Source organism: Salvelinus namaycush, chromosome 6 (genome assembly GCF_016432855.1).
Source record: "Salvelinus namaycush isolate Seneca chromosome 6, SaNama_1.0, whole genome shotgun sequence".
Classification (NCBI taxonomy): Eukaryota; Metazoa; Chordata; class Actinopteri; order Salmoniformes; family Salmonidae; genus Salvelinus; species Salvelinus namaycush.
In genome coordinates this window covers 20,713,510-20,735,213 of record NC_052312.1, presented here as the reverse complement: position 1 = coordinate 20,735,213, position 21,704 = coordinate 20,713,510, and the positions used below count along the sequence as shown (strand labels likewise).

Below are 21,704 nucleotides of genomic sequence, written 5' to 3'. Positions count from 1 at the left end.
AGTAAATGTATATAAAAGATTGACATTATGTAAAAAACTAAATAGAAAAAAATACAAAATCAACTTTTAAACAAAACAGACACTACACTATTGTTTAATCCACAAACTGTAGTCAAAGAGGGGTAAATATAATTTTTAAAGAAAATTAACAACAATCAACAAAAGCAAAGCAAAGCAAACAAGCCCTCAAAAGCTGAAAATGTCAACTTGCTAAACCATAACATTTAGTATTTGTAAAATTCCATTCAGAGATATTTGACTAAGTAAACACTATCATAAATCAATGTCAAGACAATGGCAAAAACATAAACATCCCAAAAAATGGGTCTTCAGTTTATAATTCTTACTGTATTGATCACACGGATGATTCAGTCTGTTCAATGACATCATCAGATGGTAACTCGTATTGAAGAGATTTGGCTGTTGAACACAGGCCTATAGGAATATAACGGACGGAGAGAAGCATTGGAGTTAAACTGATTCAACTGCTCTTTCAACTGAACAGCACTAAAATGTAATCCATCAAAAGTAATAATGAGGTTAGTTTGCCTTTTCTGGGGGAAGAACATTTCCATAGAACACATTTAACAAAAATATCTTCCCCTGTGTGTGCTCTCCAGGATCAGACTGCCAACTGTGTAACATAATATATAAATAATACTGTAATTCTGGAGTAATCACTCACATGAGCTTGTATTTTAATGAGATGCAACCATTCAGTTACAGAATTGAACATCATTATCATACATTGTAATGTAAAAAAGGTTAGAATAGACTTACCGTCCACTGTAATGTTGACAGCATTACTGTACTCTCCTGATCCAGACTCACACCAGTACACTCCACTGTCCTTTTTACGTGTGGACCTGATGGTACATGTGGACCCTGCTATTGATCCCCAGTTAGAGCCACACTCTGACTCCACTGCTTTCTCTCTGTAGAGTGTGTCATAGACTGGGTCTCCTCTCCCAGCTCTACACACATATCCTCCTGTGTGACTAGGACCAGCAGGGATCAGAGTGTAGGAGTCTTCACTAGTCACATTGCCAGATAGAGGCTCTACTGAGTAGGACGAGTTCGATAGGGACAGTAACCCAGCTGTGTAGGGAACAGTTCGGTACCAGAGGAACCTCCAGCCTGTAGATGACTCTTTAACCCAACAGCTCAGAGTAACTGAGTCTCCAGGGTTCAGCCACTGAGGAGAGACACTCAGGACAGCTTGGGGTTTATCTGTTATGAAGGAAATGACACAAATCAGATGTTAAGTCTTTAAAATGTTTACCCATTTTGTTATTATGGGATTGTACCTCACCCCAAAATCTAACTATAGTTTTGTTTCATCATTAATCTCACTGTCTGCTATTTGACCTCATCACTTCTGTCTTTCTCTTGCAATCCCATAAAAACAGACTTACCTAACACGGTCAATTGTATAGCATTACTTGTCTGGGAGTGTTTTAAGCCATTTGTTTTCTGAAGACCTTCACAGGTATATAGACCATTCTTTGCAGGACTGATTCTGTACTCAGGCTCTGTTTTGGTGTAGAGCGACTTCCCACTGTTATAAAACGCATATTCAATCTCTTCTCCCCCTTGAATGTCACAACTGAGAGTGACAGTCTCTCCACTGAATATCTGGGGCCAGTTGGGTTGGAGGGTCAGAACAGACAGAACAGACACAGGTCTATAGGCATTTATTCTTGAAGAGTATAACTTTTAATACCCTCAAAACTGTCTTATCCCATCATAAACCGAAATACATGGTTATGTTATGACAACTACTGTAAACAATGTAGATGAATGAAATTCCTTAGCCCCATCCCTCAGCCATATACCACAAAAAGTGTCAGGGTGGCCATTTTGTGGTTGTTTGAATTACGGACTGCAGCTTTAAATGGCCGCTGACTTCCCATGTTCTGCACACAGAGAGTGTACAGAGACCAAAAACACCAAAACACCAGTCATGAATCTCTTAACACAGTTTACTATAACTGTAGCGAAGGAACCCTCAACCATTTACAATAATCACAACTTGATAATACAACACATCCAACAAATATTGCATTTTATATTCATTGTCATTGACAACACATTTTGCAACAACTGAGTTAACACCACTCTTTAGTTCCTGAGTAATGACTTGGTTAAATGCACACCACCACACTAACCAGGTCTGCATGGCATCGGCTATACAAGCTCAGGTTCTCACAGAGATGCAACATCAATGTAGGGTGGTCACTTTCTTACTTCATATCTACACCATATTTGCTGATATTTCCTTTGAGTGCCATTTACTAATATTTTCTCAATAAGGGCTGAAACACCAAAAACAAAGCTAAAGCATGAAACTGTCTTCATTTTGATTAATGTCTTATTCCCTTTTCCTTTAAATTCTTAGTAAATCAGGTAATTAGTGTTCATTAACAAACCCACTAACTCAGTACTTACACAGCAGCAAACAGAGCAAGGTGTGCTCCATTCTGTCCCCACAGACAAGTGACTTTCTCTACAACTACAGTCCTTCTAACAAACCCCTCTACTTCCTATATGATGACAGTCTGCTTAGATCACACCATTTCACCCTTAGATCACACCTTTTCACTGTACACAGAAAAACAGAGAGAAACATTCTAGAGAAATGTAAAACTAGATAGATAGTATAGACCTTCCCTCAAACCTTTGATCAGTTGTCAGGTGTCAGGTGGCACAATGGAAATGGACATCTCCAGCCACCTCTCACACTCTCTCACACACACACACACACACACACACACACACACACACACACACACACACACACACACACACACACACACACACACACACACACACACACACACACACACACACACACACACACAACCTCAGATGGTTCTGTTATGAGTAATACATTTAGTTAGCTACTGTCTACATATACATGTTTTTTATTGTGTTGTTTAAGGTTGTATTTCAATTTGTCTGTATATGTGATGTGTATCAGGGCTATTGTTCATGTATTGTGTGTGTCTTGTGTTTGTGTGTGTGGTGTTTGGTTTGTTTGTGTGCGTGTGTGTGTGTATATTGTTTGTGTTTGTCTATTTTTGTCATAATTCTTTTCTTTTTTTCACTTGCTTTTCTCTCAGTAAATCATTTTTTGAGTTATTTACTTATTTTTTTACTTTTTGGGGGTATTTTCTTAAAACTGCATTGTTGGTTAAGGGCTTGTAAGTAAGCATTTCACTTTTGTATTCGGCGGATGTGACAAATAACATTTGATTTGTAAGTTATTTATTACCACTGACCGGAGATGGGAGGAGTTTCAAAGCTGTAACTGGGGAACTGGGTTTCCAGGTTAAAGTCTAGAGTTTCATGTAGCTTCACATCATTACATGTCTGACAGCTTGCATGATGACAAGTTTCTCACACGACTGGCCTATCTGGGTGATGTTTTTTCTCGCCTGAATGATCTGAATCTAGGATTACAACAACTATATTCAACGTGTGGGACAAAATTGAGGCTATGATTAAGACGTTGGAGCTCTTCTCTGTCTGCATTAACAAGGACAACACACAGGTCTTCCATCATTGTATGATTTTGTGTGTGCAAATAAACTCAAGCTTATGGACAATGCCAAATGTGATATGGCAAAGCACCTGAGTGACTTGAGTGCGCAATTACGCAGGTACTTTCCCGAAAACGGATAACACAAACAGCTGGATTCATTATCCCTTTCATGCCCTGCCTCCAGTCCACTTACCGATATCTGAACAAGAGAGCCTCATCGAAATTTCAGCAAGCGGTTCTGTGAAAATGTTATTTAATCAGAAGCCACTGCCAGATTTCTGGATCGCTCTGTTAAGACACTGATGCCTTTTGCAACCATGTACCTATGTGAGTGTGGATTCTCGGCCCTTACTAGCATGAAAACTAAATATAGCCACAGACTGTGTGTGGGAAACGATTTAAAACTGAGACTCTCTCCAATACAACTGTCACGATCGTCTAAGTGAGAAAGAGAGGAGGACCAAAACGCAGCTTGATGTGAATCCATTCTTCTATTTATTAACAAACTATACAAACTAAACAAAATAACAAACGACCGTGACGCTAATGAAACCGAGTGCAGACATGCAACATCAACTAACATAGACAATAACCCACGAAATACCCAAGGAATATGGCTACCTAAATATGGTTCCCAATCAGAGACAACGATAAACAGCTGCCTCTAACTGAGAACCAATCTAGGCAACCATAGACCTACATAACACCTAGACTAGATAACACCCATATACATACAAAACCCCTAGACAAGAACAAGTTTGGGAACCACTGGTGTAGACCAATTAGGGGTTCCAATCTCTCCAAAAGAATGTGGTGATCGATGATGTCAAAAGCAGCACTAAGGTCTAGGAGCACGAGGACAGATGCAGAGCCTTGGTCTGACACCATTAAAATGTCATTTACCACCTTCACGAGTGCAGTCTGAGTGCTATGATGGGGTCTAAAACCAGACTGAAGGATTTCGTATACTTTATATTTCTTCAAGAAGGCAGTGAGTTGCTGCGCCACAGCTTTTCCTAAAATGTTTGAGTGGAATGGGAGACTCGATATAGGCTGATCGTTTTTTACATTTTCAGGGTCAAGGTTTGGCTTTTTCAAGAGAGGCTTTATCACTGCCACTTTTAGTGAGTTTGGTACACATCCGATGGATAGGGCGCCATTTATTATCGTCAACATAGGAGGGCCAATCACGGGAAGTAGCTCTTTCAGTAGTTTAGTTGGAATAGGGTCCAGTATGAAGCTTCAGGATTTAGAGGCCATGGCTATTTTAATAAATGTGTCAAGATAGGATTAAAAAACTTGATTGTCTCTATTGATCCTAGGTCCTGGCAGTTCTGTGCAGACTCAGGACAACTGAGCTTTGGAGAAATACGCAGATTCAAAGAGGAGGCCGTAACATGCTTTCTAATGATTATGATCTTTTCATCGAAGAAGTTCATGAATTCATCACTGCTGAAGTGAAAACCATCCTCTCTTGTTGAATGCTGCTTTTTAGTTAGTTTTGCGACAGTACTGAAAATACATTCTGGATTGTTCTTATTCTCCTCAATTAGGTTGGAAAAATAGGATGATCGAGCAGCAGTGAGGGCTCTTCGATATTGCACGGTACTGTCTTTCCAAGGTAGTCGGAAGACGTTTTGTGGAACGCCATTTCCGTTCCAATTTTCTGGAAGCTTGCTTCAGGGCTCGGGTATTTTCTGTATACCAGGGAAGCAATTTGTTTTTGTTTTTTTTGTTTTTAGTGATGCGACTACATCTAGGGTATTACGCAAGTTTAAATTTAGATCCTCAGTTAGGTGGTTAACGGATATTTGTATTCCGACGTCCTTGGGTAGGTGGAGGGAGTCTGGAAGGGCATCTAGGAATCTTGTGGTTGTCAGAGAATTTATAGCACAGCTTTTGATGATCCTTGGTTGGGGTCTGAGCAGATTATTTGTTGTGATTGCAAATGTAATAAGATGGTGGTCTGATTGTCCAGGATTATTTAGACTCACAATATTTATTCCACAGGACAAAACTAGATCCAGGGTATGCGTGGAGCCGGCACAGGTGGCACCGGACTGATGACACGCTCTTCAAAACACCTGCACTGCAGCATACTCCTAGCCAACACCTCTCTCCAATATCCCTCCTCAAACAGCTCCATCGACTCCCAGACGGTCTCTGGCTCTCTCCTCGGCCGACCGCCCCTTGTGCCCCCCCCCCCCCCCCCCCCCCCCCACCGCGGACCCCGGCGTCGTCGCTGTCCTCCTTTACTCCTCGGCGACTCCCGCCAAGGAACGGTCTCGCATCCACCCAGTATCTCTTCTGATGACCAAGTCTCCTTCACCTCCTGGGCACGCTGCTTGGTCCTGTAATGGTGGGATATTCTGTCACGACCGTCGTATGAATAATTAGACCAAGGCGCAGCATGAGTAGAGTTCCACATTTTAATAATAGTGAAACTTCCAAAAACAACAAAGATATAATGATCGTGAAATACGTAGCGCACATAGGCACTCACACAAAACAATATCCCACATCGCAGATGGGAAAAAGAACACACTAAGTATGATCCCCAATTAGAGGTAACGATTATCAGCTGTCTCTAATTGGGAACCATACACACACCAACAACACCCCCCTAGTCACGCCCTGACCTAAAACACCATAGAGAACCCAGAGGGCTCTCTATGGTCAGGGCGTGACAGTTAGTCGTTCAACTTATTTCACACTTTACTGTTATGGCTGTTCTAGTTTATATGATTTAGGCAGTCTCAGTAATTAATCTTCCCTAGCCCAACAGTCATTCTGAATGCAGGTGGCGTGTTATTAAAAGCTCCAATTGTTGGATATCCTAACTCTGTCGGGATTTCAATAGGAATTAAACATCACTTTGCAAGCCAACATAATGTGACTTGCAGGCTTGATGTGGCCTGTTAACCAGGAGTTTCAGACCAGTGTGTTAGGGTGTAACTATGCACTCAAAGGCTTTAACCTGTTTGGGCTGAAGGGGCAGTATTGAGTGGCCAGATAAAAGGTGCCCATTTCAAATGGCCTCGTACTCAATTCTTGCTCGTACAATATGCATATTATTATTACTATTGGATAGAAAACACTCTCTAGTTTCTAAAACTGTTTGAATTATATCTGTGAGTCAAACAGAACTCATTTGGCACAAACTTCCTGACCAGGAAGTGGAAAGTCTGAAATCGAGGCTCTGTTCTACTTCCTGCCTATAAATGGGCATGATACGTAAGAGTATACGTGCACTTCATAGACCTTCCCCTGGATGTCAAGAGGCGGTGAGAGAAGAAATTTAGTGTTTATCTTGGTCTGAAGTGGAATACAAGCTCTTTGTATGACGTGTCCGCCCATTTCCTGTTTTCTGGAGAGCGCGAAGGGGGACCTGGATTTGCCTTCTGTTTAGCTGCCGTTATAGGCGACTAATATCTCCGACTTTGATTTTATTTGATACATGTGACCATATCATCGTAAAGTATGTTTTTTCAATATAGTTTCATCAGATTATTGAAAATTTTTCGGGAGTTTTGCCGTGTTCCGTTCTCTTCCGTTTGTTGACATGGAGAGCTTCGAGCCACTTGGCTAGTGTGCTTGCTAAATCGAGAGGGAAAATGGACGTTCTAAATCCAAACAACGATTGTTCTTGACAAAGGACACCTTGTCCAACATTCTGATGGAAGATCAGCAAAAGTAAGAAACATTTTATGATGCTATTTCATATATCTGTCGTACATGTGAACTAGTCGCCGACACCCAACGTTTGGGTACTCTAGCTATACCGAAGCTGCATATCGTAATGAAGTTTTTTAGAATTCTAACACTGCGATTTCATTAAGAACTAATGGATCTATCATTTCCTATACAACATGTATTTTTTAGTTATGTTTATGAATAGCTATTTGGTCAGAATATGTGTCAGAAAAAGTGTCAGAAAAATATCGTTGCTGTTTAGACGTTGTGGAAAAAGTAGCTACGATAGCAACATGTATAACCACTGATTTCAGCTCTAAATATGCACATTTTCGAACAAAACATAAGTGTATGTATAACCTGATGTTATAGGACTGTCATCTGATGAAGAATATCAAGGTTAGTCAAAAATTATATATCTTTTACTGGTTTGTTACGATCGCTAACTTTTACTGCTGGGAAATGGCTTGTCTTTCTGGCTATTGTGGTAAGCTAATATAACGCTATATTGTGTTTTCGCTGTAAAACACTTAATAAATCGGAAATATTGGCTGGAATCACAAGATTCCTGTCTTTCATTTGCTGTACACTACGTATTTTTCAGAAATGTTTTATGATCAGTAATTAGGTATTTGACGTTGGTGTCTGTAATTATTATGGCTGCTTTCGGTGCAATTTCTGATTGTAGCTGCAATGTAAACTATGATTTATACCTGAAATATGCACATTTTTCGAACAAAACATAGATTTATTGTATAACATGTTATAAGACTGTCATCTGATGAAGTTGTTTGTTGGTTAGTTAGGTTGGTTCTTGGTTAGTTTGGTTGGTTTTGTGCATGCTACCTGTGCTGTGAAAAATGTCTGTCCTTTTTTGTATTTGGTGGTGAGCTAACATAAATATACGTGGTGTTTTCGCTGTAAAACATTTTAAAAATCGGACATGTTGGCTGGATTCACAAGATGTGTACCTTTCATTTGCTGTATTGGACTTGTTAATGTGTTAAAGTTAAATATTTAAAAATATATATATTTTGAATTTTGCGCCCTGCACTTGGACGGGCTGTTGTCATAAGTGTACCGGCACCGCCCTGCAGCCATAAGAAGTTTTAAGATATATGTACTGTGTGTCATAATGATTTTAATTGTAAAGACAACATATTCACTTAGGCACTCACTTGGTGAAGGCTAGAGTACTCAAAACCATTCAATACAACAATCATGTCTCTGTCGCAAACAAATACAGTCATGAGTGTTTAATTACAATTCACTCTAAATGCAAGGCACTCAACGTTTTATTTTTTATTTTTTATTTCACCTTTATTTAACCAGGTAGGCTAGTTGAGAACAAGTTCTCATTTGCAACTGCGACCTGGCCAAGATAAAGCATAGCAGTGTGAACAGACAACAACACAGAGTTACACATGGAGTAAACAATAAACAAGTCAATAACATAGTAGGGGAAAAAAACGTACGCAAAAAGGTAGAAACATTTTTTATTCTGTGAACGGCATATTTTTGGGAATTAATTAAATTCCATCTGGTTATTGGGACAGACATGTATGCCATTTTGGACATGCGGACAAATCAAATAAGAACAACTACAGTCCACATGTAACAAAGACTCTCCATCATATACTCTCTGATTACAACCTCATTGATGCCTGGAGAGCACATAATCCTGATGCAAAAGAGTACACTTTCTATTCACAGGCATAAATCAACCTCACTAATCAATGTCACACTATTATCTACAACTATTTTCTTTAATCAAGAAAGATACATATGAGCTTGTCTGATCACAACACCTACTACAGCCAGTGACACATTTAAGAATCTAATTGTAACTAGGCCCTCAAAGAAAGGCATAAGGCCTGATGATACACTATATATATGATAATTAATAAAGGGAGAAGAGTACAATCATCAAATTGTAAGCAAATTGTGTAGATCCTGATGAAATGAAACAGTAACATCTAGGCCTATCTACAGAATGTACACGTAGAGGATGCAGAGGGTTCCATATCTATGGAAGGCCCAGCCTATGACCACATCCTGTTCAGCTCACAGTACTTTCTGGTACTGGGGGGCCTTCTGGGCGTCCAAATGTGATCTTGTCATACAGAGTCTGCGGCTACATGTGACAGACAGTCAAGAAGAAACTGTTTCAGCATCAAGAAAGGTATAGACTATTCTCAAAGTAGACTACATAGTCTTCCATTCAATCAAAGACATTTTAACATTATGACCATTTATATCTTACCTTGTTCAATCTTGGGATAACCAGATCATTGACAGTTTCATAGATGGATATTGGGTTTACCTGACTGTTTGATCTTGTCTGGAATCAAAATACAGCCCATTACAATTCAGTACATACAGCTTCCACACACTCAGATACATCATAACGACAATGCATACTTACATCTCTACTTCTTGTGTTGATCATAATATCAGCATATATTGTGTTGTCAGTTAGATCTTCTGTGTTTTATAAGAACAAAATATCAACCAATCAGATACATTCCATACAGGATATCAACAAACATACCCAGTAATTAATGAGGGGTCTCACTCTTTTTCTAATTTCTAGCAAATCCCCCCCAAAATCCTATCAGCTGAAGAATACTTCTAGAACCAACAAAAATGTCAATTTAAGTATAGTGGAGGCCCCTGAGCTGTACATACCTGTGTTACTTCGGCCCCTGCAGTAGCACACTACCACAGCTACAGTGAGGATCAGCACCACAGCACCTCCCACTGTTACTCCGATGTAGATGGTATACCACGACAGTCCTGTCACATATTCTACAACAAACATGATTGGACTATACAATATGATAAAGACTAAATGGCTCTATATCATATACCTCCAATGTAATCACATGCATTACATATTATATTTGACAACATAAGCGTATAAGCAGAGTGAAAAGTGTATAGAAGGGATTATTATGATATCTAGGTACCTGGGGTGGTTGTGTCACTACTACACTTTACTGTTGCAGAGGCAGTATTCCAACTGACTAGGTTGGAGGCGTTGCACTTTACACTGATGTTTCTCTGTGCTGGTGAGAGAGAGAAGTGAATCTGCTGGGCGTCCCCGTAGATCTCATTGTCTCTCTCCCAGGTGTAGGTAATGTTGGGGTAGCAGGACACGTTGCACAGCAGCCGTACCGTACAGGAGTGGTTGGCCAATAGCTTGATATTTGTCTGGATCGCCACCTTGGATATAGGTTCTGACCAACCAGGAGAGAGATAGAGACTCATAATGAGTCTTCTAAATGAATCCTACCATAGCCATACAACCAGAAGAAAGATGATTGAGGATTAAACTTGAAAATGTGATTGAAATGTAACAAAGCACGGTGAGTAAGGTCAGTGTAAAACCCCAAATTCAGTGTTAGTGTAAAGACCATCAGCTGTGGTCATGTATAAAAATAGGAATGATATCAACACAGGATGCAAAAATGGTGATAACAGCCTACCGTGGACTTTCAAAGTGATGGTCTTACTGTCAATCTGACTTTTGTCCCCTTCGCCTGTAAGTAGAAAATCCCCTGAGTCTTGCAGTGTCAGTTCTCTGACTGTTAAACTGAAGTTTTTGGTGTTCATCTTTAGTCTCCCCTCGAACTGGGATCCAGGTGAATATACAACTTCTGAGTAGAATTCTGCAATATCCTTTCCCATATACTTCCACTCCAAGGATTTGAAACGTCCATTCTCTAAGCCTGCCAGCAGCTCCACAGAGTCCCCCACTCTTTTGTTGATGATCAGAGGAACACCCACACCTGAAAACACACAAATACACACGTTATTCTGACATCAATCAATAGTTGGACACTATGTTACAATGATCTTATTCATGTAAGTAAGATTAAGCAAGTACTGTAATTACTCATTGTTACACTGTAATAATACTTGTTACAGTGTGCCTACATTAATAATTACACAATAATACACTGCAATGCAAAGTCCTACCTAATCAATAATAGATAATAATGGATTAGATTTACAGAGCCAATTTCCAGGTTTCATTTATACTGTACATGACACTTTACATATTTTAACTTTATATCTTTATGTATCTGAGTGTGTGGGTCCTATTTTACGTCTTTAAAGTCCACTCCTCCCCCACATTCAGTTGAACATTATGAGATGACAGGAAAAGAGAAGTGGGGGTAGATCTGATAACCCCTCCTCAGCTCACAAGTACAAATACCACTGTGTTTACTGTGTCTTTATTCACCAGAAATACATCATATACTGCATGGGCAACATTATAATTACATATCAGTCTGAAGTAATGAATTATATACCCTTAAACGAAAAAACATCTGTCATGAATTAAGACAAAATAAAGTTACAACTCAATGAGGTGTGGTATTTAGGGCATAACTGCAGTTATCCTAGTCCTGCAGTATATCTTATTATGTAATAAAAACAATCATTTGATACAGTCCCCTATCACCTTAAATTTAATGAATGACAGCCATTAGGCACAGGGTGTTAAGATCTGTTGCGTTCTAGAAGCAATTGTTAGGTTCTTAGACACTAGAGAAGCTTAAACAAGTTGAATTCTTCCCAAAGGGTCAACACAGCTGTAGTCAGACAAAGACATGTTCCCACCATCACAAGTATATATACTCCATCACAAGTATATATACTCCACAAGTATATATACTCCTCCTTCTCTCCAATCCTTACATCTTATGGTTCAACAGGAAGAGGGTAATAGGATAATAATCAATTTTTTCTCCCTTCAGTGGATCTGACCTGACCTCCTGACCTCAACCCCTCCTTCGCCTAATCCACAGATGTCAATCTGCTTCCCCAATAGCAATCCTGTGACCTCCTCCCGTCCACCCAACAGATTCCAAAGCCATCTGTCCTTCTACGGAGACCCATTATCTTCTGACATAAAACCCAGTCTCTTTCACTCCTTTATACACTATGCGTCTGATCTATCATGTCTTTAATATCTCAATGTTCAAAGTTCACCCCGAATCCAACACAATGCAACAGCTGCTGACCCAACCACACCATTGTCACTCATTCAAAACTGCAGAATCACTTCATCATGATATGTTCCTGAATATAGGTATTATGTAGGTTTTATCAAACAGGAGTAAAGCAAAAGATTCTAAATACCCAACCAATCACTGATGGCTAGGCATTCTACAGTCAATACACACCGTTGCAAAGACAAACAAGGAAGTTAGAGAAAGCTAACGGTTTTACTAACTTTATAATTCAAGAAAGCCCATGCAATAGATTCAAAGCACGAACAGGATAATATATAGATATTTTTTTACAAAACTTACCATAGTGGAGTTTTGAGAATAGGATAAGTAGTATTCCCTGTTTGGAGAAGCAGGAGAAGGGACCACCAGACATCTCTGTAAGGATTTGACTGTTTCCTCAGGCTGTATGTCCTTATCTATCACTGTCACTGGTAGCTAGCAGTTGACTAACCGATACACATAGAGAAGGAATTGTAGAGTAGAGAAAGAGCAGACTTCCTTTTGATGAGGGCTGCTGTTCTATAAAATAATTCCTGTTTGTTAGCTGAAAAGGAGGTCACATTCTATAGTTGCTCTCTGAAAATACCCCTTCACTCAGCTTGAGAGTTAGAAGATGAGGCGTGGGTGTGTTTGGGGTCTGTCACTGTGTTGATCAGTCTGATGGTGGTGGAGCATGTGTTTCCTAGCTGCTGCTGGTTGTGTGGTTCATGGTCTTGGTGTTTCACAGATACCGGTAACTTGTTACTTTATGAGCAGACCACTCAAAGTTGCAGAGAAAGAGAAAGGAGGTAGATAGAGGGCTCGGGGGAAGAGAGAGAGAGAGTGAGACAGAGACAGAGAGAGAAAGAGAGAAAGTAATAGAGAAGTAGATAAAGAGAGAGAGAGAGAGAACAAGAGAGAACGAAAGAGAGAGAGTGGGGGGGTTAGAGAGAGTGAGTGAGAGAGAGCAAAAATATCAAAGCAGTCTGTGGGCATCTTCATCTAGGCTTCATATGCCTGCAGAAGTGTTTGTGTAGCGTGGTTCGTTCTGCGTTGTGTACTTTTAATTAGGACGCTGCCACAACTGAAGGTCTGCTAGTTTAATTATTTTTATTTGCCTTGCACACGAAGAGACAACACACATTATGTTAACCCTTGGCGCAGTCCTAGCTCTCAGGCACCTTGCTATGCCGAAGGTCAGGCAAAAGAGAGCGTCAAAAGGAAATAACATGTGCTGCGTGCACACATTTAACGCACAACAGCACACTATACAATACAATACAAGTAAAATGATACAGAACATAATTCGAACAAAATAAAATACATAACTGCACTTTACTTTAGCTCTTGGCGCAGTCCTAGCTCTCAGGCACCTGCGCAAGTACATGGACACTCACTCAAACACTGTCCCAAGTACTCACAAGTTACAATAGATACCCTAGTTAGCGAGCTTTGTGAAACTTGTTAACATAAATCTTTATGTGGTGCATAAATCTTTACGTGGTGCGTAATCTAGGGGAACAACATCACACTGCTACATTCACCCCAATGTTTTACACTAGATTATAGGCACAAACCAAAACACATTACCTCGAAGGTAACAAAGCAAAGAAAGAAAAAAAACATTTCACACCCACAGGGCGACAGAGTAACCCAGTGTAGTCCCTTAATTCTAGACCCACAAATGGTCGATCAGCTGAAAAGCTATCCTACAAAGGATTAGGAAAAATAAGGGGTAGCTAATAACCTTATTCAACCATATACGAAAAATACCATATACATTTTATGTCGATGGACTACACACAAAGTTACATGAATTGTCAAATATATTAGACAAACCCACAAATCATTCTAAGACGCGCTTAGATTACTACATATATAAACAATAAAAAAAAGGTAGGCAATATCCTACCATCACTGAGAAACCAAGAACTGTTTCATTTCCTGTTTGGATTAGCTTAATAAGTCTACCCCGTCTAGTCCGAACACCATCACCCAAAAACCGAGCAGGAATGTCAGACAGCACTAACCCTGCTCAGAGGTCTAACCTCAGGATGGGGAGTACTACAGATCCGCATATCCGGAGCCAGCACACTTTCAGTTACCGACTCAACACTAGTAGTGTCAGACGACTGATCAGAATCCTGGTAGAATGTCACAGACCACACTGACGAAGCATCTTCAACCAAGGTAACATCATCTGTCACCGCATCATCCACACTGAATGGAGTTTCGCAATCAGAACTCTTGTAGAATTCGGGGATATCTCTCTGGTCCACTTCTGCTGAGTACACATTTCACTTAAGGGGACTTCATACGGTTGTTCCACCTCACTTCCATCAGCTGGGACTTCACCATCCTCTTGGAGTGTCCTCCCAGAAGACTCAGGAAGGCCTGATACCCAGTGGACAGTCCTGGCGTCACTCCCATCCGTTTGGCTGGACTCTGAAGACATCTCAGAGATCACCTCACCACTCGATAGAGATCCGTGACCCTCAGGTTCCTCCCACGAAGGCAAAGGCAGAAAGTTGACTGGCATAATCAGGTTCCTATGCACAGTTTTGATGCGTCCAGTGGTAGGGTGTTGGATACGATATGTGTTCAGTGAGCTGTTCTTCGCAACCACTATGTACACGACACTCTCCCAGCGATCAGCCAGTTTCTTCTTGCCCCTCTCCCCCTTATTAGCAAGTAGAACTCTGTCTCCCTTCTGCACCGAGTGACCCTTAGACCGTCTGTTGTAGACCTCGGCTTGTCTCTTTTGTTGCTTACTGGCATGCTGCTGGGCCAATGTCATGTCCTCTCTCAGATCATCACCCAGAGACTGGACATCAGCCAGCCTACTGTGTCCCCATCCAACAGCACACTTTCAAACATAACATCTACCGGCAACCTAGGGGTGCGTCCGAACATCAAGAAGAAGGGTGGAAACCCAGTAGTCATGTGAACAGTGCAGTTATAGGAGAATGTCAATGTGTTCAACATCTGAGGCCATTTAGCCTTGGACCTAGCTGGCAGAGCTCTAATCATCCCACCCAGTGTGCGATTCAGACGTTCTGCTTGACCGTTACCCATGGGATGGTAAGGTGTGGTGTGGGACTTTTCAACACCAGATAACTGAAGTAATTCTGCAATAAGTGAACTCTCAAAGTTAGCACCCCTGTCAGAATGGATACAATCAGCAAACCCATATATGCAGAATAAATAATTCCAGAGAACATGAGCAACAGTCTTAGCAGACTGGTTTGGACATGGATACGCACAGGCCAGCTTAGTAAAGTGATCAGTCACTACTAACACATCAATAGACTTGTTGGTTGAATCTTCTGCAGTCCAGAAATCAATACACACAAGTTCTAAAGGTGCCATTGTCACAATGGAGACAAGTGGAGCTCTTGCTTCAGGCTCAGGTGCTTTACTCAACACACATCTCTTACAGTGGGCCACGCATTCCTTGACATCCTTCTCCATGGATTCCCAGTAAAACCGCTGTCTCGTGAGCCAAAATGTGCGCTGCTGACCCTGATGACCAGCATCATCATGAACTCCCTTCAACACAAGGCCTCTCAAAGACACAGGTACGACATACTGGAATATTTTCTTCTTACTCACTGGGTGTTTTGAGACACGATACAGAATTCCTAACCGCATGGTGAGTTTTCCCCACTGTCTTAGAGTATAAACTGTTTATTTTGCTTCAAAGACACGCTCTTTCCTAGATGGGCGCCGGCCTCTATCTACAAAGAACATGACTCTGCTGATGATAGGATCCAGTGACTGGTTATCATACAGCTCCTTGTGTGTAAGGACAGGTAAAAGGGCTCGGACCCATGGACATCAACTTCTCAAGGTGCTGCACATGTGAAACTGCCCTCACTGTGGCACCATCATCCCATCAGCGATGGGCATGGAGGACAGCAGACACCTCTTCACAGGAAACCAACCCACTGACATCGTCTCCAGCCCTACTCAACTCACTCCCAGGAGCCATAGATGTTCTACAGCCAGCCTCGGGCTGCTCACAGGAGAGGCGGAACATGTCTTGTACATCATCCACTCGAAGACCTCTGGCTTCCTCCAGCAGGACATCATATGGAATTCTTGTCAGTCGGTGCAGAACTTTGGAGCGGACAAATGGCTCTCTGCTCAAAGCATCAGCAACGATATTCTTGGGCCCTGGTATGCACTGGATATCATAATCAAAGGGTGCCAGCTTTGCAACCCATCTCTGCTCGCATGCATAAAGTCTCGGCTTTGTAAGAATATATATATATATTTTTTTATTTTAATTTTAATTTTATCCCCTTTTCTCCCCAATTTTCGTGGTATCCAAACGCTAATAATTACTACCTTGTCTCATCGCTACAACTCCCGTACGGGCTCGGGAGAGACGAAGGTCGAAAGCCATGCGTCCTCCGAAGCACAACCCAACCAAGCCGCACCGCTTCTTAACACAGCGCGCCTCCAACCTGGAAGCCAGCCGCACCAATGTGTCGGAGGAAACACCGTGCACCTGGCCCCCTTGGTTAGCACGCACTGCGCCCGGCCCGCCACAGGAGTCGCTGGAGCGCGATGAGACAAGGATATCCCTACCGGCCTCTTTCTGCCCTTGCCTCTCCTAGGCTTCTTCTGACCTGTAGTCAACTGAAACAATGGCCTAGCAACCATGGAACAATTCTCAATGTAGTGTTGATAGTATACTACCATACCAAGGAAAGAACGGATTTTGCTAGGAGAGGGAGTGACACCATCAGCTTCCATCATCTCACTCTCAGTCATATTTAAAATGGTTTGAACCTTAGCAGGGTCAGTGGCTACGCCCTCCTGAGAAAGGATGTGTCTACTTTATTCTCTCTGATGTGGCCCAAAAACCTAACTTATTATGGCTGCAGGGGCAGTATTGAGTAGCTTGGATAAAAGGTGCCCATTTCAAACGGCCTCGTACTCAATTCTTGCTCGTACAATATGCATATTATTATTACTATTGGATAGAAAACACTCTCAAGTTTCTAAACCCGTTTGAATTATATCTGTGAGTAAAACAGAACTCATTTTGCAGCAAACTTCCAGTCAGAAAGTGACAAATCTGAAATCGAGGCTCTGTTCCAGGGCCTCCTTAATCGTTTGCTTGAAATCTATTAGTATACATGCACTTCATACGCCTTCCACTAGATGTCAATAGGCTGTGATAGGTGAAATTGGGTCTCTAGCTCTTTCTATGGTCAAAAGAGAGAGCTTGGAATGACAGGACCCCAAATTCCTTTGTTCAGGAAGACGCGGAAAGGACTTCCGCATTGGTTTCTGAAAAGCTTTTGTTATAGACGGCAAATATCTCCGGCTTTGATTTTATTTGATAAATGTGACAATATCATCGTAAAGTATGTTTTTTCAATATAGTTTAAGCATGAATACAGTATAGAGTTGTTGGTGCAGTTGTTCTTCATACGTTTAATATTACTAATATACTAACAGTAAGTAGAGATATTAGTGTATTACCTGTATATTTCAGATGCTGTTGCTGCTACTACTGGATCAAGTGATGTGACGTACACACAGATTCAACTCAAAAAGTTGGACAAGAAAAAGAAAAGTAATTCTCAACTGTCACACATTAACACAAAATGTAGCAGTGCTATTTCCGATTGTAGCTGCAATGTAAAACTATGATTTATACCTCAAATATGCACATTTTTGGAACAAAACATAGATTTATTGTATAACATGTTATAAGACTGTCATCTGATGAAGTTGTTTCTTGGTTAGTTTGGTTGGTTCTTGGTTAGTTTGGTTGGTTTTGTGCATGCTACCTGTGCTGTGAAAAATGTCTGTGCTTTTTTCTATTTGGTGGTGAGCTAACATAAATATACGTGGTGTTTTCGCTGTAAAACATTTTTACAAATCGGACATGTTGGCTGGATTCACAATATGTTTATCTTTCATTTGCTGTATTGGACTTGTTAATGTGTGAAAGTTAAATATTTCTAAAAAATATATTTTGAATTTCGCGCCCTGCACTTGGACATATTGAGCCCGACACCGGCCTGCAGCCATAAAAGGTTAACAGACCTCCTCAAAAACTTGCACTTAGACGGAGACAGTTTAAGATTGTGCTCCTGCAACCGCCGAAAAACCATCTCAAGTCTCTGCAGACTCTCTTCCTCCGTCTTAGCAAAAACCATCAGATCATCCAAATAGCAAAGGAGACTTAGAAAGTTTTGGTCCCCAAAGATGGTCAGCATCATTCTCATAAAAGTAGCTCGGCTGTTGCAAAGGCCTTGAGGTAAACGATTGTACTCGTGCAGACCTAAAGGAGAGGAAAAGGCAGTGTATTTCTTATCCTCTTCATGCAGTGGCACATTGTAGTACCCTGACTGTAACGGTACTCGTCCTCGTCTAATGACGAGTATTAAAGATCGGACCAATGTGCAGCATGGTAAGTGTCCATTTTAATGAAATCCAACTGAACACTGAATGACAATACAACAAAAGAGCATGAACGAGACTGAAACAGTTCTGTAACAACTACCCACAACCCATAGCGGGAAAACAGGCTACCTAAGTATGATTCTCAATCAGAGACAACGATCAACAGCTGCCTCTGATTGAGAACCATACCAGGCCAAACACAGAAATACAAAACCTAGACTACAAAACATAGAATGCCAACCCCAACTCACGCCCTGACCAAACTAACACAGATACATAAAAAAGGAACTAAGGTCAGCACGTGACACTGACGTCAAGTCCATTGTACTGAAGAAGGCATTACCTCCCAGTGCAGCCAGTACATCAGCCTGATGAGGCAGGTTTTGAGCATCCTTTACTGTGCAGGCATTTAACCTCTACTTAATCACCGCCTTAGGCCGGTATAAATCATAGTTTTGAGGTATAAATATTAGTTTTACATTGCAGCCACCATAAAAATAGCACCAAAGCAGCCAGAATAATTACAGAGAGCAACGTGAAATACCTAAATACTCATCATAAAACATTTATGAAAAATACATGGTGTACAGCAAATGAAAGATAAACATCTTGTGAATCCAGCCAATATTTCTGATTTTTTAAGTGTTTTACAGCGAAAACACAATATAGAATTATATTAGCTTACCACAATAGCCAAACACACAAACGCATTTATTCACCGCAAAGGTAGCTTTCGCAAAAACTAGCAAAAGATATAAAATTAATCACTAACCTTTGGACAACTTCATCAGATGACAGTCTTATAACATCATGTTATACAATACATTTATGTTTTGTTCGAAAATTTGCATATTTATAGCTACAAATCCTGGTTATACATTGTGAATACGTAGCAACGATTCACCAGAATCTCCGGAGATATTTTGGACACTCACCTAATCTGACCAAAGAACTCATCATAAACTTTACATAAAAATACTTGTTGTATGGCAAATGAAAGATACACTGGTTCTTAATGCAACCGCTGTGTTAGATTTTTTAAAATAACTTTACCACAACATACAGCTTGGGTTATTGTGAGACAGTGCTCACCAACACGGCGGAGAATAGACATCAACATATTACACAGAAATACGAAATAACATCATAAATGTTGTCTTACTTTTGCTGAGCTTCCATCCTAGCTTCCGTCGTATTTCCAGAATAAATCGTTGTTTGGTTTTAGAATGTCCACTTCTTCTGTCGAATTCGCGCCACAATGCTAGCCAAGGTTGCTAACATTCCCATCCTCTCTTAGTGCAAAGAACGGAAAACTCCAAAAGTCCCAATTAACGTTGAATAAACTGATAAAACTCGGTTGAAAAAACCTACTTTATGATGTTATTATCATATGTATCAAATAAAATCAGAGCCGGAGATATTCGCCGTGTATACCGAACGCTTTTCAGAAGACAATGTCGAGGTCCCCAGCGCGCCAGAGAAGACAAAGAAAATACCGGACCTGTCACTCCAAAAGCTCTTGTTCGGCCTCAGATCAAGCTAGACACCCCATTCCACCTTCCACTGCCTGTTGACATCTAGTGGAAGGCATATGAAGTGCATGCATATCGATAAATAAAAGCCATTTGAATAGGCAGGCCCTGAAACAGAGCCTCGTTTTCAGATTTTTCACTTCCTATATGGAAGTTTGCTGCAAAATGAGTTCTGTTTTACTCACAGATATAATTCAAACCGTTTTAGAAACTTGAGAGTGTTTTCTATCCAATAGTAATAATAATATGCATATTGTATGATCTAGAACAGAGTACGAGGCCGTTTCATTTGGGCACGATTTTTTCCAAAGTGAAAACAGCGCCCCCGTATTGACAAGAAGTTTTAACCACCTAAAGTCAGTACATAGACGCAAGTCCCCATTCTTTTTCCATACCAGCACCAATGGTGAGGCATACTCGCCGCTGGATTTTCTGACGATTTCCTTTTCCTCCATATCATCCAGTGTTTCCCTGAGTTTTTGGTAATGAGCTGGAGAAAGCCTACGATAAGGTAATCGAAATGCGCGGTCATCAGTCAGCCGTATGCGATGGCAGAACTCTTTTGCCTCTCCACAATCCAGGCTATGTCTAGAGAACACTGTGTCAAACTTCTCAATTAAACTGACAAGTGTGTCTTTCCAGAACTGTGAAACTGGACACTCCTCAACAGACAGGCCTTGAAGTCCATGATTGCTCAGTGTACTGTTGCCATTAACTACACTGCCACCAACTGAACTCTTAGCTGTAAGACTGCCATGTGAGCTGTCACATTGTACTTTTACCACGTTCTGGTAAGCTGCTTGCTGCTTGACATAATCAAAATCCTCCAATGGAATTCAAGGGTACACACCGTCGCCACTTTAGCATTTCGTCTCAGGGTAACTGGCGAAGTTGTTGGATTCACAATCTTCACAGGGAGCCATCCATCCCCCCACAGAGGCGTAACTACTCTCCCTACTAATATGTGTCGATTCACACAACGAGATGTGCTGGGCTCGACAACAACAGTACTGCCCACAGAGAGTTTTGTCTTTGGGGGTAGGCGGCCCCACACCAGATGCTCACTCATGGGTTGGAGCGTTACTGCTCTCTTCAACTTAATGGTGCCCACTTTATCTGGGATGGAGTCTCCTCTCCATCTCTCCAGATTTGATAGGAGACGCAGGAACTGGCTGTCATCAAACTGGCCAGAAGGACCTGGTGTACCCTCCACCTGCCAGTAGCTGTCATTTGATTTAAACTGTCTAATCAGAGACTTCAACACATTAGTGCCCACAATGAGTTCATCAACCTGCCCATCAACAATAAGCACTGGGACTACATAACTGAAGCCATAAAGCTGTATTTTTAAGTCACACATGCCCACTGGGCTAGTTTGCGTCCCACTACAACATTTACATTTAAGTCATTTAGCAGACGCTCTTATCCAGAGCGACTTACAAATTGGTGCATTCACCTTATGATATCCAGTGGAACAACCACTTTACAATAGTGCATCTAACTCTT

The 21,704-nt window shown here is 41.0% G+C and overlaps 1 protein-coding gene across 1 annotated transcript; it reads right to left on the bottom strand.

Annotated features, from left to right (window-relative positions):
- Positions 1-9,296: 9,296 nt before the first annotated feature.
- Positions 9,297-12,634, bottom strand: LOC120049012 (natural killer cell receptor 2B4-like). The gene is made up of 7 exons (XM_038995274.1): positions 12,562-12,634; positions 10,726-11,028; positions 10,207-10,476; positions 9,926-10,045; positions 9,663-9,721; positions 9,501-9,578; positions 9,297-9,371 (listed from the first exon to the last, which is right to left on the bottom strand). Exons 1-7 carry the CDS (start codon positions 12,632-12,634, stop codon positions 9,297-9,299), a joined length of 978 nt encoding a protein of 325 aa, XP_038851202.1.
- Positions 12,635-21,704: the final 9,070 nt, after the last annotated feature.